Source organism: Prionailurus viverrinus, chromosome E3 (assembly GCF_022837055.1).
Source record: "Prionailurus viverrinus isolate Anna chromosome E3, UM_Priviv_1.0, whole genome shotgun sequence".
Classification (NCBI taxonomy): Eukaryota; Metazoa; Chordata; class Mammalia; order Carnivora; family Felidae; genus Prionailurus; species Prionailurus viverrinus.
In genome coordinates, this window is record NC_062576.1 from 18,525,530 (window position 1) to 18,551,459 (window position 25,930).

The following is a 25,930-nucleotide window of genomic DNA, read 5'->3' on the forward strand; positions in this document are numbered from 1 at the left end:
TCTCAGAAGCAGCCTTACTTAATTCTCAAAACAGGGAGGGTCAGGACATTCACGTTTCCCCACTTCCCTGAAGAGGAAACAGCACCAAAGCCGGTTGATTTACATGCACGAGGTCATGCAGCTGGAAACTGGCAAGTGTAAATTGGGGCTCGGGTCTCCCCACAAAACCTTTGCTCACCCAGCCCTGCCCAGGGCTAAACACCATTAGCCAATGTTTCCAGAGCACTGAGGTCTTTTTTGAGTTTTATTAACAAAAATACTCTGGTCCTGAGAACAAACTGGTGTGGGTTGTCCTGGGGCGAGGGGGTAGAACTTGCAGAGCCCAAGGCTGAGGCCCAGGAGGAGGGGGTGCTGGGCAGTGGCCCCATTTGGCCAGGCAGAGCCTCCCTCCATTCACACCGAGGTGAGAGCCTGGAAGGGGAAGCTGGCCCCAGCTGGACTCCCAGCAGCTTAGCCAGAGCTTTGAAGCCAGGGTGGGTGGGAGTGAAATCAAAGTGTGAAGTGGGGTGGGGGAGGCCCCCCCGGGCCGCCATTTGGTGTGGGGGATGGGGCCAGTGGAAGTGATGGGGCTGCAGGCCTGGGGGAAGGGTGGCGGAGGTCTGGGACCGAGGACAGGGAGGGAGGCAGAGGGGCCCAGCAAGAGCTCAGTACATAGGTTTGGAGCCCATGTCCAGGTAAGCCCCAGGGCCGGGGTAGGGAAGGGGGAAGGGGCCCCCCTGGAGGAAGTGCGAGGCGAAGGGGGCTGGGGGTGCAGCTGCTGGGTATCCTGAGCCCCCGGGCCCAGGCTGCAGCTCCAGGAATGCGGCCGAGTAGGGGGCCGGGCGCCCTGAGTCCGCAGCCTCAGGGAAGCTGGGGTTCCTGAAGTAAAGAGGAGGTGTCAGGACAGGACGCAGGGCTCCCCGACCTGAAACAGCCCGACTCTGCGCCCTCGTCCCACTCGCCTGGTTGGAAGGTGACTGGGAGCCCCGTGGAAAGCGGCAGGGTGCAGAAGGTAGGCTTCGGCACTGGAGCCGCCACACGGAGGAGCCGGGGCCTGGACCGCTTCGCGGGGGGCTGGGGCCTGCTCGGGATCTGACTCACGGACATCCCCCCCCAGTGTGGAATCACAGGGGCCCCCTGGTGCATCTGGGGAAGGCAGAAGAGAGAGGTCGGGCTAAGGAGGAACAGCATCTGAGGACCGGCCCCCATCGCTATTGAGACTACGCTCACCTCCACTCCCATAGGTCTCTGTGGCCACTGGCTCTGGGCCCCTCAGTTTCCTCTTCACACGGGCATCTCGCTCCCTAGAGGACAGTGACGATGATGATGATGATGATGATAGTGGTGATGATGATGATGGTAATAATGGCACTTACCAGGTGCCAGGGCTTTCACCCTCCCAGGGCCCTTGTTAGGGAGGTGCCATTATTATACCCATTTTACAGATGAAGGAACTCAAGGCCAGAGAATTAAGGGACTAGAAAGGGCAAAGTATCTCCCACTTAAACCTTGCCAGTGGTTTCCTATTGCCTTCATTGCATTTGGGAAACTCCTTCCCAAGCTAGAAGGCCAGGGCGTGGGCTGAGGCCACCTCCCCATCACCGGCTGCCTGGCAGCCATCCTCTGGAATCCTCTCGTCTGCCCCTGCTCACCTGTTCAGCTCATCCCTGGCTCAGTTCACGCTCTTGTCTCACGTCCTCAAGGAAGTCCTCCGACTTCCCCCGGCACTACACCACCACCCTCATAGCATCTGTCAACTGTTCTGCTGTATATTTGTTAGGGTGACCCTTTGATTAACGGCTGTCTCTTCTGCCTGACTGTACACCCCTTGAGGGCAAAGAACAGCTCGACTGAGAGAGCTCCACTCAGAACAGAAGCCAAAGTCCTAAATCAACCTTCACTGTCCAACAAAGCCTGGCTCCTCTTCGCCTCTCACTTGCCTCTTCGCCTCTTCCACTCCAGCCGCACCGCAGGTGTGCTCCTACCTCAGGGCCCTCGCCCATGCTGTTCCCACTTCTTGGCACGCTGTGCCTCAGATATCCACTTCCTTCAGGACTTTTTCCTCCCATACTTCCTTCAGGACCTGGAACAGGCTTCTAATCTAATAAATACCCCACTCCAGTCTTTCCTGTCTTCCTTTCTTTCTTTCCTCTTCAGAACTTCTCCCTAACACATTATATTTTACTTATTTCTCATGTTTACTTGTCTACCCTGCCCACTAGAGTGTCAGTCCCATAAGGGCAGGGGCTTCATTTCTTTTCTTCATGATGGATCTCCGGTGCCTGGAACTGTGCCCGGCACACAGCAGGTGCTAAGACAAGTATCTGTGGGATCATCGAGCGAATAAGTGTTTTTCCTTACTGTTGTGTTCCTGGCTTCCAGCACAGTGCCAGACACACAGTGGGCCGTCCATAGACGTTTGCTGAAGGAAGGAGTGAATGAATGAGCAATGCCCACCTCTTACAGTTTCTGCCATTCTCCCGGAAGCCCTTGGCAAAGGGATTGGCTGCGATCTTCAGTTGTGTGATCTGGGGACACACATGCGGAGTCAGAGCTCCCACGGCCTGGGTGGGGCCCCCCACCCCCTCCAGCAGGGTCACTTACCCGCGGGTTCTGATAGGCTGTCACAGAGATGAATGTGGTCTCGGGGAAGCGGAAGGAGGCAACGCCCCCCCAGTGTTGGCTGCAAAGCTGGGCTGCCCGCACCAGGTGTATGCGGGGCTGGTACTTGTGCATGGAGTGCAAGATCAGCTGAGAGGGAAGAAACGAGATGACTCCCCACCCGGGGTCCCACCCCCAACCCCCAGCCTGTCCCAGCCAGGGCCTCACATGGCCATGGGGGTCCAGCGTGCTGTTGGTGAGCTTGACACGATGGAAAGACACGGGCTGCCGCATCCAGTGGGCACCGGTGGCAGGAGAGTCAGGGTGAATGTAGACGCGGTCAGGCAGGCGGGGCTCGGCCTTGCCACTGGGCTCCCAGCGCCGGCCCTGCCAGCGGTAGCGAGCCCCATCCACTGGAACCACATCCAGGAGAAACAGGTAGCGGGCCTCGGGGTCCAGCCCAGTGACTGATATTCGGCAAGCAGGGAACATGCGCCTGGACAGGGGAGGGGATGGGAGAGGCCTGGCGCGACCCGCCAGCCAGGGGTGGGCGCAGCCACCACCGGCGCTCACCCGGTTTCGTCAGAGAAACGTTGAGAGAGGTGGAATTAGAATCCAGAGGGCAGGGTCTTTGAGCCGGAAGTGACGGGACAGACAGGTGATCTGACCGGGGTCACACAGATTAGGAGCAGAGCCAGACTCTGGACTCCTAAGCCCTCAAACTCCATCTGCAGAAGCAGTGGTGACACGCTTCTGTCCCTAAAGTCTTGCCAAGAGCCTACTGCTCCCCACTCTGGTCTCCTCACCTAGTCTCCAGCACCACAGTCTACACTGCTGGACACACCTGCTTCAGGAAAACAGTGTCCTGCCTTCAGCGGGACCGAGGACTTACCACGCTCAGGCCCGAGCTCCTGGCTCACAGGCCACACGCCATGCCTCCAGGGCGACCCCAGACCTAAGTCACATACTGACCCTGATCCTGGCCAGATTTCTCTGAATGCTGGTCACTGGCTGGCCCTTGACCCCAATCGTAGTCTGAACCCTGGCTCCAGTCACAGACTGACCCCTGATCTGGGCCACATATGAATTATACTATAACCCAGCCAGACTTTCTGACCCAGGCCCAGACTGACCTAGGACCCTTGCCGTAGGTTGGTCCTTAAACCAGCTACAGACTCCACAGACTGACCCTTGACCTTTGCCACAGCATGACCCCTGATCCTGCCGTAGAGTAACCTGTGACCCAGGCCACAATCACACCCTGAACTTAGGCAGCGCTCTAGACCCTCTAGGAACCCCCAAACCTAGCCCCTTCACCAGGAACTCTGCCTTTCCCAAAAGACCCCCACCAGGAGCACACTGGGCCCTTTGACCCTGGCCCAGCCCCTCACCTCCCAGCTTTGGTGATGATCATCTCTGTTCCCACGGAATTGAACTCTTTCCACAGCTCCCGGTTCTCCAGGCTCAGGCTGACTCCAGGGAGCGAATGAAGGGCGTCTGGGGCTGGGGGGGCCGGCTCAGTGCCCAGGGCTGGGGGCAGCGGGGGCAGGGGTGGGGGAGCGGCCAAGGTGCAGGGAGCAGCCTCAATCCCGGAGAGGAAGCAATCCAACTTGGGAGTGTCCAGATCTGGAGATGGGGGAGGAATGAGAGCCAGCAGAGGGCCACAGCCCCCCACGGCCTCTACACCGGAGCTGGCCCCCATGCTCACCAGGGTAGCGGTAGCCCTCTGCCAGAGCAGGCGGGAAGCTGGAATCTGCTCCCGGCTGGGGGGGCCCAAGGCGGTAGCCTGTCCCCAGGGAGGGGTACAACTCTCGTGGATGGTACATGGAGTAGTCCTGTCTGGCCTCAGGTCACGCTGCCTAGAGTCCCCGGGTGCTGAGAGATGCCCCCTTTATAGCTCACAGCTCAGCCCCTTCCAGACCCAGGATCACAGCCCCTCCCCTATTTGGGGCCCTGGAGTGGGGCTGGGTGGAGACCCCTGGGGCCTGGAAGGGGTCCAAGAGGGGGCCGGATACCTGGGTACCCTCCCCTTCTCTCCCCCCACCCCAGGCTTCATTAGCCCCGACCCCCTGCCCCCTCATTACATAATTAACTCCTCGGCCTGATTGATCCCCGGGGCTCGACAGGGACGCAGTTTGGCGCTTCCGGCCAGCTGGTCCCCGTTCCCACGGGGGGAGCCCCGGCTAGGGATAAGCTACTGAGGGGCGGGGCCTGGACCCTGGGATGGAGTCCATAGAGTCCCGGGGCAGACCTTGGCGCCCCACACTTTTCTAGCAGGTGACCCCCACCCCCTCCATCCCCCTTCACTTGGAGGCCAGAGCTTGGAAGGGATGAAGCATGACCTGAGGGAAAGAGCAGGGCTGGAGGGACGCGGCCTGAGCTTATTGTCACGCGGGGCACTGGGGACCTCGAGGACTCCGCAGCCGAGGCCTGAACCCTGTAGTCCTTCCTGCTTCCCATTCTGAAAAACCTCCACCCTCCGCCGAGTCTCCGAGGTGCCGAAGCACCCACCGCTCGACAGCCACTGACGGCTGGCGCCTGGGTTTCCCAGAAGGTCCCGCGCTGGGGAACCCTCGGAACTACGCTTCCCAGCAGGCGCAGCGCCGAGACTCGGTGCGGAGGAGACGGACGGACGCGGCTGGGGCCGCTGGAAGTTGTAGTGGCGGCGAGAGGGGCGGTGAAGCCGGCTGCGCGGTTGCCTCCCAGGAGAGCTCGCCCCTAGGCGGCGGCAAAACGCTAAAGCTGAGAAGGCGCAGATCAGCCGAGGTCAAGGCCTAGGGAGCCAGAGTGGGCTCGGGAATCTGCACGGACAGTGAGATCGGTCCCGGGTCTCAGATGGCTGAGTCTCCGGAGGGCAGGCTCCCGGCTTTGACCGCAGTGCCTACTCCATGCCTTGTGGGGGCCCAGAAAAGAACAGGTCGACGGAGGAAGGAATCTGCATTTGAGTCCCCCTTTCCCGGATTCCACGTGAGCCTGGGGCTGTCTCCACTCCATTGTTTTATTATGTACAAACGCTACAGAACAAGGGGAGCAGACACGCGTGGGGTAAAAGGGGCCCGGTGGGAGAAGTTCACAGGGCAGACGGTGCACTGGGGCCAGGAGAGCAGCACACAGGCCATATCTATAGGGCAGGCGGGGCAGGAAGGGGTTAAAAACGAGATCCAAGCCAGCCAGATCGCAGGGAAGTGCGGGGGTGTCGTCCTCCTTCTGAGCTCCCCCCAAGGTCACAGTGCATGCAATAAAATATATGTACAGGAGCTGGATCCGTCCTCTGCAGGAGCCCTGAGGGTCCAGAGCTCCCTTCTCGTGGAGGGAAGCCAGTGGCGCCCCCTGGCGGTCAGGCCGGGCTCGAGCCACATGCGGCAGGAGCAGGGGTCAGTCCCAGCCGTTGTCTTTGATCATGTGGTTGAGTTCAATGATGTACTTCCCCTCTTTGTACTTCTGGCTGCTCTCGAAGGCCTGTTCCTGAAAAGAGGGGAGAGGACGGCATCTCTGGAGCAAGGGCTTTCCCAAAAGGGATCGGGTTGGGGAATAGATATGACTGGCCCCATTTTACATATAAGGAAACTGTCATGCAGAGAAGCCAAACCACCTGCCCACAAGACACACAGCTGGTAAATGACAGAGCCAGGTTTCTCACTAATGGGACAGACAGAGCTCTCTGAATCACCGGTACTTTTTAAGTACTAATGTTGGCTCCAACAGAGAGGATATGGAAGTTTCTAAAAGATCCGGGGATTACAAACTGGTAGCCTGAAGGGCAATTTTGGCCTACGCAGGTGTTTCATTTGGCCATCAGAGAGTTTAGTAAAAATAACTTAAAAATACTAGGATATAGGCAGGCCATGCTTACTCCAGTTTGCTACAGACCCTCCTCCCCCACTACCCCAGATCTATGGTGCCTCTTTTGCAGACCCACAGTATGCGCTTGGCCCTGCAAACCCTTGAGTTTTTGACATCTGGATTAGGCCATCTCTTTATTTTACAGAGGTCCAGAGAGGCCGAGCCACCTGTCCGGGGACACAAAGCACAAATCTGTGGCAAGGCCAGGCGTGAACTCACATGAGGGCGGGATGCCTGCCTCTGCTGGGGGCATCCACCTCTCAGAGGCACCAAAACTCCAAGTGAAGCCTGAGGAACCAACCATGTCCCCTACAGTTGCCCCTACAGAGCATCTTTTTTTGCTGCATCTAATCTGATCCCCATGACAATTTTGGGTGCCAGGTGGTGGCTTCATCCTCCACAGCCAGATAAGGAAATGAGACTCAGGTAGTGAAATCAGACCCCGGATAGCAGCTGTGGCCATGAGGGCAGGGAAAAGGAAGCTCATGGACCCAAGTTCCATGTCACTGTGGGGTCTGGGGCAACTTCTCTGAACCTCTGAATGACAATGGAAGCCAGTGGCCGAGGATCTGGAGTTAAAAACAGACAGACAACAAAACACGCAACCAGGATTCTGGTACCTGTTCTGTTCCTTACCCGTGGTGTGACCTTGGGAAAGTTACCTACCATCTCTGGGCCTTCCTTTCTTCTGTAAAGTGGAGATAATTACAGACTCTGCCCACAGGATTGTTGTAACAATGAAATGAGATAACATATGCCAAGCACATAACAGTGCGTGGCACGTAAGCATTCAATAAATGGTCGGTCATTCTGCTGATCGCCTCATCTCTAAAATGGGACGCATGTGCACGTGAGGGATGGGTGGAGAGAAAAATTCTAAAAGCCCTTGCAAGATGTGACAGAAGAGGGCATGGTCAGGGGATGAAAAGACAGTCTGACTTGAGTGAGCTGGGCCTGTACGCTCCGGAAGGTTACCAGATGACTGCTTGTGAGGAGGAGGGGAAGTGAGGTTGGGTCAAAGGCTTGCCTGGGGTCAGGGGTCACGGACTCACATATTTCCAGCCCAAAGTCGTCTTGCAGTTCTCGCAGTGGATGTCAGCCACAGCATGGAGGCCTGTCAGCAGTACCCGTTCCTCGGCTGGCCCGCAGCCCACGTTCACCCTGCAGGGACATGGGGGCAGTCCCAGGGAGGGTCCCGCCATCACAAAGCCCCCCGCTAGCTTGTATCCAACTGTGTCTGTTCTTAGCATCCAAGAGAAGGGCGATCACATCAGCTTCCAACCTGAATCAGGGGACTCTGGGAGTCTCAGCACGATGCCAGGGGTCACAGGTCACAACAGAGGTCAGGGAAAGAAAGAAGGGGGACCAAATACTCACACAGAGTTGAAGAGGTAGGCACGCCCCTGACTGCCCTGGAAGGACTAAAGGGTGGAGGGAGAAAGGAAGGGAGTCAGGGCCATTGGTGGGAGAGCTGCCAGGTAGCCCCTCTCGCCTCCAACTGGGACCTGGTTACCTTGGAGATGAGGTCGTCGTGGTTGGCCAGGTGAGCGCGGCAGTGGGCACAGCTATACCTCCGGTGACAATCATCCAAGTAGGCCTGAAACGTCTTGGGCTTTGAAATACGCACCATGGCGGGGGCCGGGGGCAGTGGCCCCACCCGGGGAGCGGCCCACGGGGAGCAGAGGGAGCCCAGTGCCTGCCGGGGAGGGAGTGGGCTGTCAGGACCAGGGCCACACATACGCGGGCACACCCAGGGCCATGGGGACTCTCTCCGTCACACTTGGCTGCTGTCTCCTCTCCCCAGAGGCAGCAGCTTCTCCAGGGGCCGGAACCGGCTCAGTTTTGACTCACTGAGGAGGCCTCAAGTTGCATCACGGGGAAACTGAGGCTTGGAGAAGCCTGAGGTGAGTCACGCATCTAATTCCGGCCTCACCCCTGCGGACCTGGCAGTTGAAGCTGGAGGAAGGGGCTCTGGCATGGATGAGCTGTCAGTTCTCATTTAGGGGGAGTATGGAGGGGTTAGGAGCTGGAGGGTCCTTAGGACCTCACCTGAACTGCCAAGGGCGGGGCGGGGCGGGGTGGGGGGTTAGCAGCTCCACTTGAGGTACAAGGGAGTTCACCTGGGGAGAGGGTCCCTCACCTGGAAGAGGCAGAGGCCCTCACTGAAGGTGGAGGGTCACCTAGGAGGGGAGGGGCTCTTACCTGGGGCGGGGGGGTGGGGGGCGCAGAGGCCCTGTCTATGCCGAGGGGCTCTTACCTGCATCGCGGAGCCTTACCTGAGACCCCGGGGCTCACCTGGGGCGCGGGGGTGGGGGGCGGACGCCGGGGGAAGGGGGCAGTCCTCGCTGGCGGGGCGGGGGCTCGGGGCGACGCGCAGCCCTGACGATGCGGGCCTCACCTCGCCTGGGCGCGCGGGGGCCCGGTCCGCCGAGGTGGCCTGGCCTGGGAGTGGGGGGCGCTCCTGGTGGGCGCCGTCCCCCCCGGCCCGGGTTCGCAGCCGCCGCGACTTGTTTACACCGAGACCAGCTGCTGCCGCCGCTGCGGCGGGAGGGGGAGGGGGCCGGCCTCTGGTCCCGGCGGCCGCCGTGGCCAATCGGCGCGCCGCATGCAAATGAGGGGGCGCGTCACACCGCGGCCAGCGCAGGCCTCGGCTGCCCTTCCCCCTGCTCCGGGCTCCGGCCGGCCCGGAAATGCGGCTGCGGCCCGCAAGCCAGCCAGACAGCCCCGCGGCCCGGGTCTCGTCGCCCTTCTGGCCTCCCGCGGTCCTTGAAGGGGCGAGGATCTGCGGTGCCAGACCTGGCTCGGGGTTAGGTGTCTGGACGCACGTCCCCGGGGAGATAATAGCCATAATTATCTGCATTTAACCACCCGGTGCCCCACTCTCTTAATCCCCGCAGCAATCCTATGAGGCAGCTTTTGTTCCCCATTTTACGGGGAACAGAGGTCAAAGAGGTCTAGCTACGCTCCCGAGGTTATCCAGCCGGGAAGAGGCAAAGTTGGAATTCTCACTTTGGTCCGATTCCACCGTCTTTGCCATAGCACCCGGGACAGGCTCCTGGAACGGAAGAGCTAACGGTGCCCGTCCGTCTGTGTTAGATCTCTGGGAGCCGGAGCCTGGGAACAAGCCAGTTCCTACTGCTGAGCATCACCTCTTCCAGGCAGCCTCCTCTGATGCCCCTGCCTCTGCAGGCTGAGTTAGGTGTCTGCTGTGGGCTTCTCACGTGACTCTGAACGGGAAAATGTGTGCGTCTGCCCTAGGAGACTTGTCTTGTTCCCTGCAGTGGCCCCAGTACGTAGCCTGGTCTAGAGTAGTCAACAAAGGTTTGTGAAACATGTGATTCGTTCAATGCATAAGGTTCTAGGGTTGGAGAGGGTTGAGGAGTTTGGGGAACTTCTGGAGTAGATCTGGAAGTGAAGGTTGGGAAGGCTGAAGCAGCAGATGAGCAAACCCTAAACTCAGCCTCTGAGGCCATGTCCACCATCTGCGGCGCCATGAGCGGATGAAGTCCCTTGTCCTGTGCCTGTGTCTTAAGGCTCTTCATAGCCTCAAGAGAATGGAACCTGTGGCCCCGAAGGGGCAGGAGCCTTGCTCCTTCCTGCAAGGGACATTCCTGAGGAGAGTGGAGGCCAGGCTGGCACAGGGTGTGGCATTACTGGGCCTGGAATGTGGTGGAACCAGTGGGTCAAGGTGGTTAGGGCCCCAGACTCTGGCCCTAGGCTGGCCTCTTCTGCCCTAAGTTGCCCTCTGCAGTCTGCTAGGACCTCCTCCCACCCATGCCCCCCAAACACCACCACATGACTGAAAAGAAAATATTTATTGAAGAAGAGAAATAGAGGAGAGGGTGAGGGCCTCCGGGCTGTTAGGACGCCTGGGCAGCTCCTCCATGGTTGTCCAGGTAGTGCCTCAGGGCTGTGGGATAATCTGTCATGACGCCACTGGCCCCCAGGCCATAGGCCACTTCAAAATCCGACTCTTCATTAAGGCACCAAAAGACCACCTGCGTGGGGAGGGAGGGGCTCATAGTTTCAAACAACTTTACCTGGAGTTTCCCCTTGAATCCAGATGGTGGGAGCTCTCCTCCTCTGCGGAGACCTCCCGGCAGTGGGATGCTGGAGTGGATTGTTAGTCCGGATTTTTTTGCAAACTGGTTATTAAACACAGCCATTATTAAATATTAAATTGTATAAACGTGTAATTCAATAAATTACTTTAAAAACGAAGGTAATAAATACTCAAAACTCATCACTTCCTAATGATTTTACTACATTTTACTGTTACCTACGCTCTGGCGGTTGTGCGCATCTGCTGAATGTGTAAGGTGGAAATAGTACCCAACTCTGTGCTCAGTGACTTCATGTTGGTGGCCTGAAATCGGACAAGGTGAGAGGATGCACACCCAGGGAAATAAATCGTCTATTGCTCAAATCAGAGCATTTTGTTCCCCCTCCCCTGGAAAGCCGGCTGTGAGGTCTCCAGGCCTGCCCGAATCTGCTGCTGCTCTGTGTCTGTCCTGCCTCCTGAATCCTCTCTCGTGGGCATGGCGGTAGGTAGAGATGGTGTCTGTACCCTGGGCAAGTCACTGGACCTTTCGGTTTCTTAACGTGACAAATGGGAACGATGGGCCAACCTCCAGAGTTGTGGTGAAGGCCCACGGAGTGGAGGCGCTGTGGAGGTGCTAATCTGAAAGAGGCGCGTCCTCCCCATGCCTCACTCACCCCCACCTCCGGGCTGTGGAGTGCTGCTGGCCCGTCAGCCAGCTGGTCCACCCATCCCACTGCTGACGCCTCAGCCCAGGACCAGTCAGCGGCGGCATCTGCCTCCTGAGATTCTCTGCTCCTACCCTGGCGCCCATGATCGCTTCTCCACATCGTGGCCAGAGTGACCCTTAATCAGACTCCACTGGATCAGGTCTCTGCCCTGCTTCAGGCCCTCCAAAGCTTCCCGTCCTCCAGGCTGAAGTCCAGGTTCCCTACTGAGGTTCACAGGCCGCCTGCCTCAGCCTCGGCCGCCTCCTCCAGCTCCCCTCGCCCCACGCCGCGGCCTGGTGGAACCTCTCTCAGCTCCTCCTCCTCCTGCCGTGGCCTCTTGCTCCCCGCAGCTTTCCCACAGGCTGAGCCTGCCTGAGATGCTCTCCTTTCCCCCTCCGTGCGAGCCAGCTCCTCATTTCTTCCAGAGGGCCTCCTGTGACCCCACAGACCACAGTGCTGTTTCCTTTCTGTCCACTTTGGTGCCTGTGAGTGCCCGTTTCCTTCCTCTGCCCCTGATTTGACTCCCTGCTCCACCCCTGGTACCACAGTGCCTGGAATGTAGTCCATTCTCAACAAAGGTTTGCTAGTTAAATGATCAAAGTGGATGCTCAGGGGAGGGGCCGGGCCGGTTTTTTTTCCCCAGCCCCACTCACCCCCTCCTCAGGAATCAGGACAGTAGGTTCAATGCAGCATCATGGCGATAATGGCTACACTTGTCAAGCCATTACTAAGTACCAGTTAAATGTACCATCACCCCCATTTCACAAATCAAGAGACTGAGACTCCGAAGGTGACCTGCCCAGGGGACCCAGTTAGTCGGTAGCAGAGCTGTTCACTGGAACGCTGTGCTAGGCCCACACTGTGAATCACCCACTTGCTGAGGGCGTGGAGGTCAAGCCTCACCTGCACTCCTCGCTGCTCCAGGTGGTGGATCAGACTTCTCCTCATGATTAACCTAGTGGGGAGAGGGTGGCAAAGGCCACGATGAGAGGGGACTAAGAAGGGCAGTGGCAGGTCTCCACGGGGACACGCCATCCAGCATCCTCACCCCCTCACCATTTGGAAATCACAGCTGCCAGCTGGTTCAGCCCAGAGCAGGAAAATGGGAAGTAGGTCCTGCAGAGAGGTGGAATCATGATCAGCCCCCTGCGTCTCACTCTGTCACAGGAGTGGGGTGGTAGTGACCCCTGACCGGTGTTACCCTGGCGCCTCTAGAAGCCCATATGAAAAAGTCACCTGTTGTTTAGTGAGATTCTTCTATGTGCACATCTGTGCCTCCATACTTTGAGAGTGTGCCCTCCCTCGCTGTTGTACAGAGGAGGAAACTCAGTTTTGGAGAGCTAAAGTGACTTGCCCAAGGTGTCGCAGCAAATCTGTGGTGGGGTCAGGGCCAAGACCAGAACCCAGCTTGATTCTCAAGCTAGATGCACAATCTAAAGGTCCCCTGGTTGGGCCCGACCAGCTTCTTGTGACCAGACAATACTCCAGTGAGTCGGCTACTTGCCCATGATTGGCCCGCTCCAGGGATGACTTTAGAGGCCCTTTGCAATGTCCCAGCACAGGTTTTGGGGTCAGACCCAGGCAAACCCAGGCCCTGCGCTTCTAGCTGTGTGGCCTTGAGCAAATTACAGAACCTCTCTGAGCCTCAGATTCTCCATGGGTACTGAGGGGGCGGTGTCATGATTCTAGTACCTTCTGGGTTGCCACAGATAAAGCTCTAACCAACCAAAGGATGTGAAAACACTTTGCAAACACTGTATGAGAAGGTCTGTACACAAAGTTTGGTAGTCTAATGATGTCTTTGTAGCAAGAGATTGTGGGGGCTGGCTGAGAGCTTCCCTCAGGATAACATAGGGGGGAAGGAAGCCTAAGAGCTGCCACAGAGTTCTCAGAAAGGGAAGGGAGGGGCCAGGCTTCAGAGTTGGTGAAGTATCCAAATTTCTGATACTTTACCCAGCTGTTACTTTGTTAATCCCACTCTCCCAGCAGGAAAAAACTTGCTTTTCCTTTTGAGAATCAGAGAATACTATAATTGATTGATATCTGTCTCCCGGCCAGACTATAAGCTCACCGAGGGCCTTACTCCACTCACACTGGGTTTATTTACTAGTGTCACTGTGCCCAGAACAGAGGAGACATTCAATAAATATTTGTTGGATGAAATGGATGAATACATGAATACTCTGTCCTCAAACCCATCCACATCAACACACATTTGCATAGAATTTCAAAGGGTTCGAAGAGGAAGCCTCCTGGCTCCTCAGTATTCATGAATGCTCCTGAAAATCCTTCTCTTCAGGGGACCCTGGGGGGATCTCCTTGAGGGTGGCCAGGGAGCTGGGGACCCCATGTAGTGGGGCTTGAAGTGGGGGGAGTCTATTTGAGGACAAAAGCATCTGGGGGCCTGGGGGAGGATGTAGAAGGCAGGCAGGGACCTTGCAGGTACCTATTGATGATGGTGGGCAGGAAGCAGAAGAAAAACCTCTCCGGGATGGATGCAAAGGGCAGCAACCCCAGGTAATAGAGCAGTAACAACCAGATAGCTCGGCCGATGGTGAAGGAGAACGGCATCTCGGGGTTCTGGGAGGCAAGGGGAAGGGAGAAGAGGGTCAGTCTGCTCCCAGGAAAGCAGAAAGGGGACTTGGGCTGCAGGGGAAACAGCGCTGGACATTCAGGAAGGTCCACCACCTGCGGGATCGGAGCTGTATGTCGGCCCAGCGTTCAGGCCTGACCGCACCCTCTGGGTCTCCAGCAGCAATGCCTGTGCTCCCCCTGTCCCCACCCCTCTCCTCTCGGCATCCTACCCTTTGAGACTCTGCTCAGGGCTGGTTCCTCCACAACACCCCACACCTGTCCAGCCTAGGCCCCTGGAGCCTCCAGCGCCTGGGAGAAGGGGCCGCTGGAGCAGGGAGGGAGCAGGGACTCACAGCAGCCCTGCACTTCTTCATGACCGAGCTCTTCTCCGTGGCCCAGACGGTGATTTCATTTCGGTCAAAGTGCCTCACCAGGCCTGCTATCTGGGAGGAGGAGAAGGAAGAGGTGAAGGGGAGTCAGGCCTCTCTCCAGCCCCAGGTCCCTTCCCACCCCAGCCCCGCAGCAGCACCACCTTGTTAATGAGCTCTTCGTTTTCCTCTTTGATCTCCACGCTCATGGGCATCCGAGGGAACCTCTGGAACACGTCCTCCAGACTCACCATGTGCCGGTCCGACCCGTGTGCAAAGCGACCTGGGTGGGTTGTGGCAAGAGGGATCAGAGGGGGATGGGCGGGGTGGGAGCCCAGGGGGAGGGGGACGAGTCCCAGAGGAGAAGGGAGGGCAGGAGGTTGAGGCCAGGACCCCACTCGTGAGGTCACACTCTCACCTGGTGAGAAGTAGACCTCCAGCTCCTCCTTGTAGAGGGGCAGCTCCTGGGGAGAAGAGGGAGCATGTCACCAGGGGGCACGCGTGGAGGCACCGTGGCTCTCTGGGTAGAGTGGGGCGGGGGCTGGGGCAAGGCCCACCTCAAAGTCCAGGCTGCTCACGTCCCTGTTCACGCCTGACTGGCGGGACAGGTTCTGGTCGTGAGATACCACCACCACGCCATCTCGTGTCAACTGGCAGTCAAGTTCCAGGAAGTCTGATCGCTGGGCCAGGGAGCTGTGGGAGTGAAGGTCAGTGCGGAGAGGCCCGGGGGAAGGAACAGGACAAACCACAGGACAGCGGGGAGGTTTAGGGGAGCGTGGGCCAGAGTTCACGGCAGGATGGGCAGGCTGTACACTGCACACCTCCAGAGGGCCCCGGTCACTCAGACTAGGAAGTGAGTGGCGCCTCCTGGTGTCTCGCAGCTCACAGCTGGCAGGTGCACTCACTTCTCCATGGCCTCCATGGTGTTCTCCAGTAGTTCTCCAGATCCTGTGTGGGGCAGCTGGGTGGGTCCCAGGAGCCTGGCCTCCCTCCTCTCCCCTCACCCCTGCCTCTTCTTCCCCCTTCCACGTCCTTCCCTGCCGTCCTGCTCTCCTACCTCAGGCTCTGCCCTCTTCCTGACAGCTCGCCGCCTGGACCTCCCCCACTGCCGTCCACCCTTGCTGGCACCTTGCTGTCCTTACTCCACCCTCAGCAGTCACCATCACCATCCTCCCGCCCAACCGCCGCCCAGCGTACCTGCTCGGTGGGCCCCCAGGCGTGGCAGGAAGACTGGAGCCCAGGGTGTGTGCAGCAGGCGAGGCCGGCGCAGGAAGAAGATGGACAGCATGGCATAGCTGCCCAGGGCGGGCAGGGCGTAGGACAGCAGAGAGCTCATGGTCACGCTGCCTCTCTGGGCTCCCGCTGCCACACACTCGGCTGCTCCTGATGGACTGTGCTGCCTCTGCTGATTGCCTGGCCAGCGTAGGCTGGCTCCACTGCTGGTAGCCACCACACCCCTGGGACCTGCTGAGCCGGCTCTTGGCCTGGGGCCAGGCTGCAGGGCTCAGCCGGGGAGGGGGTACAGGCAGGAGAGGTGCCCGGCAGCTCTGGCTCTCACGCCTCTAGATCCTCCACGGACCCCAGCACCCCTCTCTCCTCGGCCATGCTAGGGAAACAGCCCCCACCCCCACCCCAAGCGCTGGGTCTGCTACAACCTTCCCCCCTCCCATGGGTGCTGGTGGCCGGGGTATACAGCACACCACCCCTTGCCATTTCCAGAGAATCCAGGGGTGTGTAGGATGTCCCTGAGTCACCCCCGAATCACCCCAGCCAGCGAGATGGGAGGCCATTTGGGAGGGGAGAGGACAGTGACTAAGGGGAAAATTGACCCCACTCTGTCCAGGAGTCTGGCGCTCCTCACACTCCCATCTTCAACCCTGGCCACCCGGGGAGCCAAGGAGCATCAGGACTGGGGAAAGCCACCCCGCTGGGAAGGGGCTGGGCAGGCGAGTCAGTCCTCAAAGTAATGGTTAGGGTAGGGCATCGGCGGATACAGACAGAGCCAGGGCCATCATATACACGTTTCTATCTTTATATATTAGATACAGGCACAGGGGTGGGCAGGGGCACCAGGCTCTCCTCGTGCCCCCAGCCCCACTTCTGTTCGCCCACACACACAGGCAGCAGGGGGTGTTAGATGTGGCAGCTTTGGGGGAGGGGGTTTCGGCCTGGGCCCTGCTCCTCAGGGATACTAGCCCTTGAGCCTCAGGAATATTCCTTCGGGGGAAAATGGGGCGGGGTTTTAGTGGGTCAGGGCTTGCCCTGAGTCCCTTACTCAGCGTCCCCCATCCCCTCACTGCCCTTCAGGAGGTCCTGGGACAGCCAGAGCCCTTCCATTCCAGAACTACCAGAGACTGGGATAGCCGGGGTAGACAAAGGCAAGCTGCAGAGGGTAGTTTGCGTGGGGGGCCACCTAAGCCCCTCAGGTCCTGGGAGGGACAGGGGGGTGGGGCGGAGGGAACCTTGGCCTGCCTGAAGCAGGAGGCCAGAGCAAAATCAGGGAAGGTGGCCAGGCCCGCCCTCCGCCCTGACCCGGTCTGCCGGGGGGGTCTGGGCGGGGCACAGTGTCCATTTTCTAACAGTCCAGCAGGGGAGGGGCAGGCAGGAGGCAGGGCCTAAACAGAAAGGCAGGCAGGAAAGGAGCCATTAGCACCCACCAGATGACCTGCCAGAGCCCTGACCTCAAGTCCCCTCATTTGTTCCTCACGGCTGACTGGGATGTGTCTTGTTTTCCTTGACTGCGAACGAGGATAACATCGGTGCCTATCTCAAGGGACAGCCGGAGGGCTGAATGCGTTAATACACATAAGCCTCTCGGACCAATGATTAGTGCCCTATGTTTGCTCTCGTCATCAGGGCTCTCCCCAGGAAACTGAGGCACTGACAAGTGAGGTATCTTGCACAACATCACACAGCTCTTACTAAGGGGCAGGGCTGGAATTTGAGCCCAGGTGTGTGTGCCTTCCTTCCACCAAGCTGCGGCTGGCGGGAAAGGTGGAAAGGAGACTCGAGGAAGGAGCCCTGCGTGGGTGGTGAGCAAACCACTGACCCGGGCACCAGGTGTGAGGAAGCCTGGCATCTGGGTCAGGCCGGGTGCTGGCTCCTCCCAAAGCAATTACTGCCCCACCTGCCTCTCTGCCCATACCGGGAGAGCCGAACTCTGGCTGTCCCTCAGATGGGAGAGAGGGGCCTGAGGTCCCTGAGGGGGCTGGAGGGTGCAGGGTGTTGCCCGGGGGGGAGACTTTGGGACTAGGGGAAAGGAAGATGGATGTAAAGAACCTGTGGCCCCCAGGTCTGTGGCCCGGGCAGGCTCTAGCCTTTCTGTGGCCACCATGCACACGCCTCATTGGCGTGAACAAGCTTGTGACTATATGGAGGCGTGCCGGGAGCACTGGCGTAGGCTGAATCTGTGCGTGGGCTGTGGGGAGCACTCACCAGGCCTCAAACTGCAGAGGTGTCTGTCCAGTTTAGGGGGCCTCCAGTGCCCCAGGCTGGAAGCGGGCCGTCTCCTGGAAGATGAGCTCCTTCAGCCGCTCCTTGGGTAGATCATCCAGCTCCATGTCGAAGGTGAAAGGCTCCTCGGCCACTGGCTGGGGTAGTAAAGAAGTCAGGCCCAGGCCGGGTACTGAGGGTCGCCTACCCATCCATCTACCCACCAGCCCTGTTGCTGGTGGCTGGCCCACCTCATCCGTTGGGTCGTAGTACTGCTCCAGGTAGGGGTGAGCCAGTGCTTCCTCCACTGTGATCCGTTTGTTGGGGTTAAAGGTCAACATCCGGTCTAGCAGATCAAGGGCTAGGTAAGGGCAAGAGTCAGGGGTCAAAAGGGAGGCTGGAAGAGTTCCCAGAAGCATTGCTTTGCTTCTCATGCCCAGGTTTCTGTCTACTCAGCCAGGGGCTTGGCTCATGTTCCCTCCTCTGCACTGTGTGTTTACCCCATACCGACCCCCACGTCTCTCTCACCTTTGGCATCTGACTTGGGAAAAAGCTTGGCCCAGGCCACCTTGGTCTTGGAGGGCAGAGACTGTAGGTAGTTTCGGGCCTTCATGTTGATGATACAATTCAAGTCCTCCTGGGATGGGGAGCCCAGGATCCCTGTGGGTAAGGCAGGTGCCTTTTTGAGAGTTCTCCTCTCCCTTCTGGGAACAGAAACTAGAGAAACTAGAGTCCCCACCATCGAGCTCTAGGCCCTGACAGTTAATCTCTCAGCCAATACTATGGTGATGAAGGGCAAGGGATCTGGATTTGGGCAGTCGTTATGTTCAAATTCTGATGTTAGCACTTCCTAAGTGTGGGGTGTAGCCTTGCTTTTCCCATCTATCGAATGGGGATAGTACCTGTATCTCATCGAAATACTGTGAGATGCTGTAGGGGCTCCACATGTGGTGGTACCTGGACTATAAAGAAACGTCACCTCCCACTAATCTCCCCCCACCCCCACTCAGCTGGCCAGGCCCCCCTCACCCAGAATGTGGTTGAGCTGGTCCAGGTAGTGCTTGCCAGGGAAGATGGGCCTGTTGGAGAGCATCTCAGCCAGAATGCAGCCCACAGACCAGATGTCGATGGACTTGGTGTAGCCCTGGGGAGGAGGAGAAAGTAGTGGGCTCCTAGGCCAGCTTCAGCAGGGCCCTGCTATTTGGGCCAAGCCACGACTCCAGTCTAGACTTAATACCAGCCACGGAGGCAGAGGGCACAGGCCTGGAGGAGTTAATGCTCAGCCTCTTTCCAGAGCCTAAGCACCAGAGTCATGTGACTAGGCCTGGGGGCAGACTTCCTGTATCTAGGGGTCATGCCTGGCTCAGAGGTGGCTCTAGAGCTCTCTGGAACCTGGTCCCTTTCCTTCAGGCACGGGTGGCCCCTTTACCTTGGAGTTAAGCATGATTTCTGGAGCCCGGTACCAGCGTGTGGCCACATATTCTGTCAGGAAGCCAGTGTGGTCATGCTCAGGATCGGCAATCCGGGCCAGGCCAAAATCACAGATCTGGAAGCCAACCCAGGCTGCTAAGCTCGGTGCCTAAGGCCTCCAAGGCCCAAGAGGTCACCTCACCACGCCTCTGCCCACAATGTTCCCTTTGCTTGCGACGTTCTACTCAAGCGGGCCGGAATGGCCGCCTGGAAGCCCCAGACCCACGGGAAGAAGGGACAGGTACCTAATCCTCTGACCTTAAGGTCGCAGGTGGTGTTGATGAGCAGGTTAGAGGGCTTTAAATCCCGGTGGAGCACGTTGGCTGAGTGGATATACTTGAGGCCCCGCAGGATCTGGTAGAGGAAGTAGCAAATGTGGTCGTTGCTCAGCTGCTGGCTTTTGAGCAACTTGTACAGGTCTGTCTCCATCAGGTCCTGCACAATGTAGCTGAAGATGGCACCGGAGACCCCCCACGTGGGGGCAGCAGGAGACACTTGGTTAAGAAGAACAGGCTCTGGTGACTAGGCTCTACGTCCCCTTCCAGCTAGGACTCGAAAGATCTGCCAGCCCTTATCACGAGCTGGACAAGGCCCAGACTCAGCAGTTGGGCTCGGGCCCCCTGCCGCATCTCAGCTGGGAGCGCTGAGCAGAAGTATTTCAATTCTGTAGCCTCAGTTTCCCTCCTGGGAAAACGGGGATAACACACTGCAGGAGGCGGGAGAGCTTCACAGTCAAGAGCAATGCTCTGGAGTTGTCCTGCCGGTGTCTGAGACCCCCACGCCACTGCTCATTGGCCTTATGACCTCACCCTGGCTGCACCTCTAATTCCTTATCTGTAAAATAGGGGAAAGAACGGTTCTTCAGAGAGTCGTTATGAAGATTCCGCGAGATGACCCTCAGGACTGTCTTTTAGAATCAGCCTCAAAAGGGCCTTCTGAAAACGTGTGGCTCAATCCTGCTGTTTTAAGAGACAAAGAGGCCCAGCAAGATGCAGTGCCTGATTTAAGGTCACACAGCAAGCTGGGGGTGACTGTGGAGGTTTCCTGCCCACAGCTTGTGGTGGGGGCTGCAGACAGTGCAGCGCAAATCCCCACATTTGAGTGGGGAACTGGGACTAACCGGGGGTGGGCTGGGTGGGGAGAGGTGATGGGTGCTACAAGCTGCTAACAACAGAGCCTGGCAGGAAGTGGACAGCGAGCTAGGAAAGCAATGTGGGGGTGGGGGGAAGGGCAACAAAGGCAAGGCTGTCCCTCCCTGGGCAAAGTGCAAGTCCACAGGTGACTGGGGTGCGGCTCTGAGCAGGAAGTCCCAGAGAAAGAAGGACAGTTCTCATCTGGGGGAGGGTAGGAGGCAGCAAGGGTAGCACTTGATTTTAGGCTTTCTGAGGCTCAGTTTCCTCATCTTTGAAATGGAGCTGATGACCCATCTCAGACAGCAGTTGGGAGGTAGAACAAGAAATGTCAAAGTACTGGGGATGCACTGCACTTGACTCATAGTAGGCCCTCAAAAAAGGGGCAGTTCTCTTCCTTCCTGCCTTCCTTCCCGTCTGAGGACCCAGAGAGAAAAGAATCATCGTCTGTTAAACAAGAACTGACTGTGGGCAGAGGCCGGATCACGTCACAGAACTGCAGATGTCAAAAGACAAAGCTCCCATAGAGCCCAGCCCTCCCCTCCCTCCCCTCCAAATGAGGCAGAGCATGGAGAACAGACTTGCCCAAGGCCACACAGCCTGTCTGCGGCAGGCAGGCCAGGATCCACCTCGGGCCTCCCAGTCGTCTTACACTCTGTGGCCTCTTTTCTGCTGGCAAGTTTCATTCACTGGGTTTGTTTTGGAGTGTGGCAGGGAAGAAGGAAACAGAAAGAAAGCCAACGTTCTCCCAGCCCAGCTCTGAGGCCATGCCTGGCCAGCCATCTGGCCAAGGTGAAGGATACACATCCCTCATGGCTTCCAGGGTGGGCGCCCGCAGAATGTCCCGGATGCCAATGACGTTCTCATGGTGGAAGCGCAGCAAGATCTGGATCTCCCGCAGTGTGCGCTGGCAATAGGTCTGATGCTCGAAGGGGCTGATTTTCTTGATGGCCACGCGAGTCTTGCGCACGTGGTCATAAGCTGAGCTGAGGGGGCCAGAGAGATGCTGTCGGTGTGGCCTTACATAGGGGGCGTCCAGGCCTGGGGGCCCCACCCAGGCCTGAGCAGGGAGGGGAGGGAGCAAGAGAGGATTCTGGCCAAGTCATAAACAATGCTGGTTCCTTCCTGCTGTGAAGGCCTGGGATCTCCAGGGAGAAAGCTGGGGACCAGCCAGGCAGCCCTTCAGTGACTTCACAAACAGAGGAAGAGACTGACCGCTCACTGACTTCCCCTTGCCTCAATCCTGTCCATTCTAGTTGCCCTGACCTCTCATCCTCCCCTATCCAGGATGGGCTCCCTCAACCCAAGACAGGTCCAGGGGGTGGGACGTGAGTGGAGGATGTACAGTGAGGCACACACAGTGAGAAGGAGGGAGTCATAGGAGAGACCGGAAAGAAGGGCTGAGACAGACACGGGTGTTAGGGCGAGGCACCTGGGCAGGAGAGCTCTTCCCAGATGAACAAAGGCCCAGAGCACACAGTGGGGATGAGAGAGCTCACAGATCCCTCCTAAAAGTTGCAAGCGGGCACTCCTGGACCCCTCATGGCTCACTGGGCCCCTGGCCCCAGGCCCAAAGGCCTGCCCCACCCTGTCCAGCCCTGAGCTCCGCTCTTCTCTCCCAAACTCTTTGGCAGGCCTTACTGGGAGAATCCAAGGCATCCTCTCCCCAGAGTAGGGTCCTTCGCTCGCTCTTCGCTGACGATATCACCTCCCCAAGAATACTTAGTTTCTCCGCCTCTCCCCGAGTCCGTAGGGTCCCCGAGGGCCCCACAGCTCCCCCACGTACACTCAGATGCCCCTCCCCTCACAACGGAACGGGCGCTTCTGCGGCCTCCAAGCCCCCTCCCATTAGAACGTACGCAGCGCCGCTCCCCCAGAAAGCAGCCCAAGGCCCCCTCCGTGGGACTCCCCCCAGCCTCCCGAAAGCCCCCGCCTCCTCAGGACCCTGGGAGTCTCCCCGGCCCAGAAGGCCCTCGGCATCCCTCCCGGTCCCCCATCCTCAGGAGCCCCCTCCTCCCGGAACGCCCCCTCACCTGACCATGCCGTACGCGCCCTCGCCGATGTACTGCAGCTGCGTGTAGCGCGGGCCCACGTCGAACGGCTGCCCCTTCACTACCTCCACCTCCCCCGAGACCCCCGGGCCGACCCCATCAGCTCCCCCGGGCTCCCCGCCCCCGCCCCCCTGAGCCGCCGCCGCCGCCATCTCCACTCCTCCCCTCCCGCCGGCCCGCCCGCCTCCCCCCGGCGGCCCCGCCCGAGGCCCCGCCCCTTCCCGCCCGCCCTGCCACCCGCGGAGCCGCGCGCACCAGGCCCCGCCCCCGCGCGCCCCCGCGCCCGCCACGTGACCTGCGCCCGAGCGCGCCCGGCTCACCCCCTGCTCCGCGTTGGTCCAGCGACCCCCGCCGCTCCGGCTGCTCCAGGCAGTCTAGGGGCTCCCGGGGGCCGTCTGGACACGTCCTGAGGCCTCCCGTCGAACGCGGAGCAGCCGGCAGGTCCGCCCGGTGACCTTCCCCAGAGCCACCCTGCGAGTGTACACGGGCCCGGGGACCGGGACAGAGTCGCCTGGCCCTGCCAGCTCTGCTGCAGCCTGGGGCTCGAGATAGAACCTTAAGGGAACCCTCCCCAGAGCTCTGGAGGGTGGCCTCCCCGAGCCAGGCTTCTTCACGGATGTGGCCTGCCTTTCACAGACGAGGTCATTGAATGACGCCTGAGCCGGGTCTGGTCACTGGGAGCCCGTCAGACGACTGACCGCTGGAGAACCCAGGGGCCCAGGCTCCCAGCCTGACGGCGTACTGACCGAGGCCTGCGGGAGTGGGCTAGGAACTTGGCCTCTCCCAGCAACCGGCCAGTGCCGGAAGTGAGGACAGATAACCTCAGCCCACCTTTACGTGGAACTGCCGCAGAAAGTCACAAAAGCTGCGTGCGGTGTTGGTTAGGTTTGGTTAAAACACACTATCAGCCTTTTCCCCAAAACAGCAAAAGAGATAAGCTTTGTTGTCGTTGGACTTGACAAAACCGGGATCCTGTCAAGATCAGCTTTTGATTTGGTACCAGACTTTGTAGTTTACACCATACTTTGACCACTTGAGTTTCTTCCACAGGACAACCCCACACTACAGGTGTCCACCGAGTTTCTTAGCAGGATGAGCAGGGACCACTTCTGCCTTGCTCTTTACTGTACTGCCCCTCCCTTGTGGGGCACTCAGATATTCAAAGCTTTTTGACCGGATGAATCAAATTTTACACATGGGGAATCTGAGTTGGGGAGTTGAGACTCAAAATGGTATCTTCTGACGCAGAAGCAGAGGCTCTTTTTTATTCCTTCCTATCTCCCAGAATCATAGACTTAAAACCAAAGAAAGGACCACCATGTCCACCCCCCTCACTTCACAGAAAAGATGTGAGCTGAAACTTCACAAAACACATCTCTCAGGCCTCAGAAAGTAATCACGTTGGGTTTTTTTTTAATCCTTTAGAAGCTGGGAGTAGATCCTTATATGCATTACAGATCAAGAGACCAAATGGAACAGTAATTATGCTTCTGAAATGGCTCATAATTAGATCTACAGCCAGGCACTGTAGTGCAGATTAATGAGACTCAGTTGCTGCTTCCCAATAGCCCAGGAGTCGGTGAAGGTTTAAGAGATGCTAATTAGATCAATGTTTGGGGGAGGTTTTTGTTTTTTGTTTTTTGTTTTGTAGTTATACATTTGATAAGCTATTGCATAGCACTGTGTGCAAAGCTCTGAGCTAGGCACTGTGGTTGATGAAAGGTTACTATATAGCTGTGAATTCGTGGTTAAGAGCAAGAGCTCTCTGGATTTCCTGGGTTAGAATCCCGTCTTTACTCGCTGTGTGATCCTGGGCAGATTACTCCCTGGCTTCTCTACCCAAAGAGTTCCTAATCTATTGAAGAGACAAGATGCACATACATAAATCAGTGAAATGCAAGATAGATGGATATAATATATGGTGTGGGAGCTCAACGGTGGGAGAGATCACTTTTTTCTAGAGAAGTAAGAAGGGAGTTAAGGGGGAGGTACATTTACATTCTTGAAAAAGAAGTACGGTTTCAGAAGGTCAGGATAGAGGGAAGGCGTCAAGAAGGAGCTGCATGTGCCCTGACATATAGGCAGGAGCTGATTTGTCCAGTGTGGCCGCAGTATAAAGGACTGAAGGGAGTTCAGGCTGGAGAGGTAGGTTGGGGCCAGACTGAGGAAGGCTTTGGATTCAGGCAGGGAGTTTGGATGTTACTCAGTAAGCAGTAAAAGCCTTTTGCCAGATCATTTTGCAACTGTGGGAGAATATAATGACTCAGAGAAAACACCATGGAGCCAGGTTTCCTGAGTGGGACTGGCTTTCCCGGCAGAGGAAAGGCTGGTGCATCGGGAGGGGGTGTCTGCCCCATCAAGCGGTATCGGAGAGTGTCTTTTTAAGGAGGGTGACTGAAATCCCCCTCTAGTGGCCGAGGTTGGTACTTCCTTGGGATTTCTTGGTCTATTTCATAGATTGGTATCTGACTAATAAAGACTGAACAGCTATTCTGCTGCAGGCACTTTAATGTACTTTATCTTCTGTCCTCCTCACAGAAGCCGTATGAAGCAGATACTCTGAACGTTTAAAAGGAACACAAACCCAGAAGCTTACTGAACTACTGATCTGGAAGGAGCTTTAGGAATAATTTTCTCCATCAGACAGTTCATTACCTCACAGCTCACTGCACTGTTAGAGGTTTTCTAACGACTGCCGCATATATGGCTTAGTTCTAGCCTCTGAATCTACCCAGACCAGGTCTTTTTTTTTAAGTTTATTTATTTATTTTGAGAGAGTGAGAGAGTGCAAGCTGGGGAGAGGGACAGAGAGAGAGAGGGAGACTGAGGATCCGAAGAGGACTGTGCAGTGACAGCAGAGAGCCCGATGTGGGGCTCAGACTCATGAACCATAAGATCATGACCTGAGCTAAAACCGAGAGTGAGAAACTTAACCGAATGAGCCACCCGGCGCCCCTACCCAGATTAAATGTTAAACCAGTCCTTATTTGTGTTGTTAAGGTCCCAAGACAGGCCAGTGGGTAATTTGCGAGGGAGTAACATTTGAAGAGCGTTATTGAACATTAATTAACGAGGGAGTAACATCTGAAGAGCACCAGTGAATGTTCCCATTTCTACCAACTCAACCAGTTAGCACAATCCAAGAAGGCAGCCAGTGTTCAGGAATAGGAGTCAAAACACATTTAATAATTTATGAAGATTTAAGAACTAGGGTTTTTTTTTAACCCCCAAAACCTCTGATAGAATTTTCTTGTTTGTTTCGACACTTCTTCATATCTCCGAGATGAACTGTACTCAAACATCCCTCCTCTGGCATAAGCATTCTGCAGATGATTATCCCTTCTCTGAAATCTTTGTGGTCAGCACTGCCTGCCCCACTGGGCTCCTTCCTCGACAGTGTCACCCTTGGTCACATCATACTCCTGTGCTGTCAACTTTCTCCTTTATGGAAACGTCTGTCCTTAGCATCGTCTTTGCCCTTAATCCCAGTTGCAAAGTTTCAGCGTTTGCTGGACGGCTTCACCTGGAGGCTTGCTGGTACTTAAAATTCAGCACATCCTGTGAAATGTGCCCTTTCTACTTCAAACCTGCTTGCCTTCCAGATTGTGCTTGTGGCGGTGAGTAGGGCCACAATGCTCTCAGCGTTGAACCCAGATATTGTCTCCTTTTTCCACTCCTCTCCGTATCCAGCCAAGTCCTTGCCAATTTATTACCATCGGCGTTCCCAAGGCCA

At 57.5% G+C, this 25,930-nt stretch overlaps 4 protein-coding genes across 14 annotated transcripts; all 4 read right to left on the bottom strand.

Moving 5' to 3' along the window:
• Window positions 1-255: 255 nt before the first annotated feature.
• Window positions 256-5,124, bottom strand: TBX6 (T-box transcription factor 6). Of its 2 annotated transcripts, XM_047839182.1 has the most exons (9): window positions 4,923-5,124; window positions 4,289-4,455; window positions 3,972-4,206; window positions 2,809-3,076; window positions 2,584-2,730; window positions 2,437-2,507; window positions 1,210-1,283; window positions 942-1,125; window positions 256-858 (listed from the first exon to the last, which is right to left on the bottom strand). In XM_047839182.1, the coding sequence occupies exons 2-9, from the start codon at window positions 4,404-4,406 to the stop codon at window positions 645-647; spliced, it is 1,311 nt and encodes a 436-aa protein (XP_047695138.1). In that variant the 5' UTR covers window positions 4,407-4,455; window positions 4,923-5,124; the 3' UTR covers window positions 256-644. The 2 variants fall into 2 exon arrangements, with proteins under 2 accessions (XP_047695138.1, XP_047695137.1); XM_047839181.1 differs by lacking the exon at window positions 4,923-5,124 and having other exon boundaries at window positions 4,289-4,604.
• Window positions 5,125-5,560: 436 nt separating this feature from the next.
• YPEL3 (yippee like 3) lies at window positions 5,561-9,286 on the bottom strand. Of its 3 annotated transcripts, none has more exons than XM_047839183.1 (5): window positions 8,822-9,286; window positions 7,937-8,119; window positions 7,801-7,844; window positions 7,476-7,584; window positions 5,561-6,045 (listed from the first exon to the last, which is right to left on the bottom strand). In XM_047839183.1, exons 1-5 carry the CDS (start codon window positions 9,281-9,283, stop codon window positions 5,956-5,958), a joined length of 888 nt encoding a protein of 295 aa, XP_047695139.1. In that variant the 5' UTR covers window positions 9,284-9,286; the 3' UTR covers window positions 5,561-5,955. The 3 variants fall into 3 exon arrangements, with proteins under 3 accessions (XP_047695139.1, XP_047695142.1, XP_047695141.1); XM_047839186.1 differs by having other exon boundaries at window positions 8,719-8,964; XM_047839185.1 differs by having other exon boundaries at window positions 8,700-8,964.
• A 937-nt stretch (window positions 9,287-10,223) lies between these two features.
• GDPD3 (glycerophosphodiester phosphodiesterase domain containing 3) lies at window positions 10,224-15,981 on the bottom strand. Of its 7 annotated transcripts, XR_007147819.1 has the most exons (12): window positions 15,312-15,981; window positions 15,020-15,062; window positions 14,672-14,807; window positions 14,533-14,578; window positions 14,279-14,397; window positions 14,100-14,189; window positions 13,619-13,752; window positions 12,229-12,288; window positions 12,076-12,127; window positions 10,707-10,789; window positions 10,464-10,568; window positions 10,224-10,333 (listed from the first exon to the last, which is right to left on the bottom strand). XR_007147819.1 is itself a non-coding variant. In XM_047838932.1 (11 exons), exons 1-11 carry the CDS (start codon window positions 15,448-15,450, stop codon window positions 10,328-10,330), a joined length of 930 nt encoding a protein of 309 aa, XP_047694888.1. In that variant the 5' UTR covers window positions 15,451-15,981; the 3' UTR covers window positions 10,224-10,327. The 7 variants fall into 7 exon arrangements, 6 of the variants coding, with proteins under 6 accessions (XP_047694888.1, XP_047694887.1, XP_047694885.1 ...); XM_047838932.1 differs by lacking the exon at window positions 10,707-10,789; XM_047838933.1 differs by lacking the exon at window positions 10,224-10,333 and having other exon boundaries at window positions 10,405-10,568.
• Window positions 15,982-16,130: 149 nt separating this feature from the next.
• MAPK3 (mitogen-activated protein kinase 3) lies at window positions 16,131-22,349 on the bottom strand. 2 transcript variants are annotated; one of them, XM_047838928.1, is made up of 9 exons: window positions 22,180-22,349; window positions 20,950-21,132; window positions 19,275-19,464; window positions 18,976-19,092; window positions 18,576-18,690; window positions 18,075-18,206; window positions 17,798-17,907; window positions 17,550-17,704; window positions 16,131-16,729 (listed from the first exon to the last, which is right to left on the bottom strand). In XM_047838928.1, exons 1-8 carry the CDS (start codon window positions 22,347-22,349, stop codon window positions 17,582-17,584), a joined length of 1,140 nt encoding a protein of 379 aa, XP_047694884.1. In that variant the 3' UTR covers window positions 16,131-16,729; window positions 17,550-17,581. The 2 variants fall into 2 exon arrangements, with proteins under 2 accessions (XP_047694884.1, XP_047694883.1); XM_047838927.1 differs by having other exon boundaries at window positions 17,550-17,907.
• Between the last annotated feature and the right edge of the window lie 3,581 nt (window positions 22,350-25,930).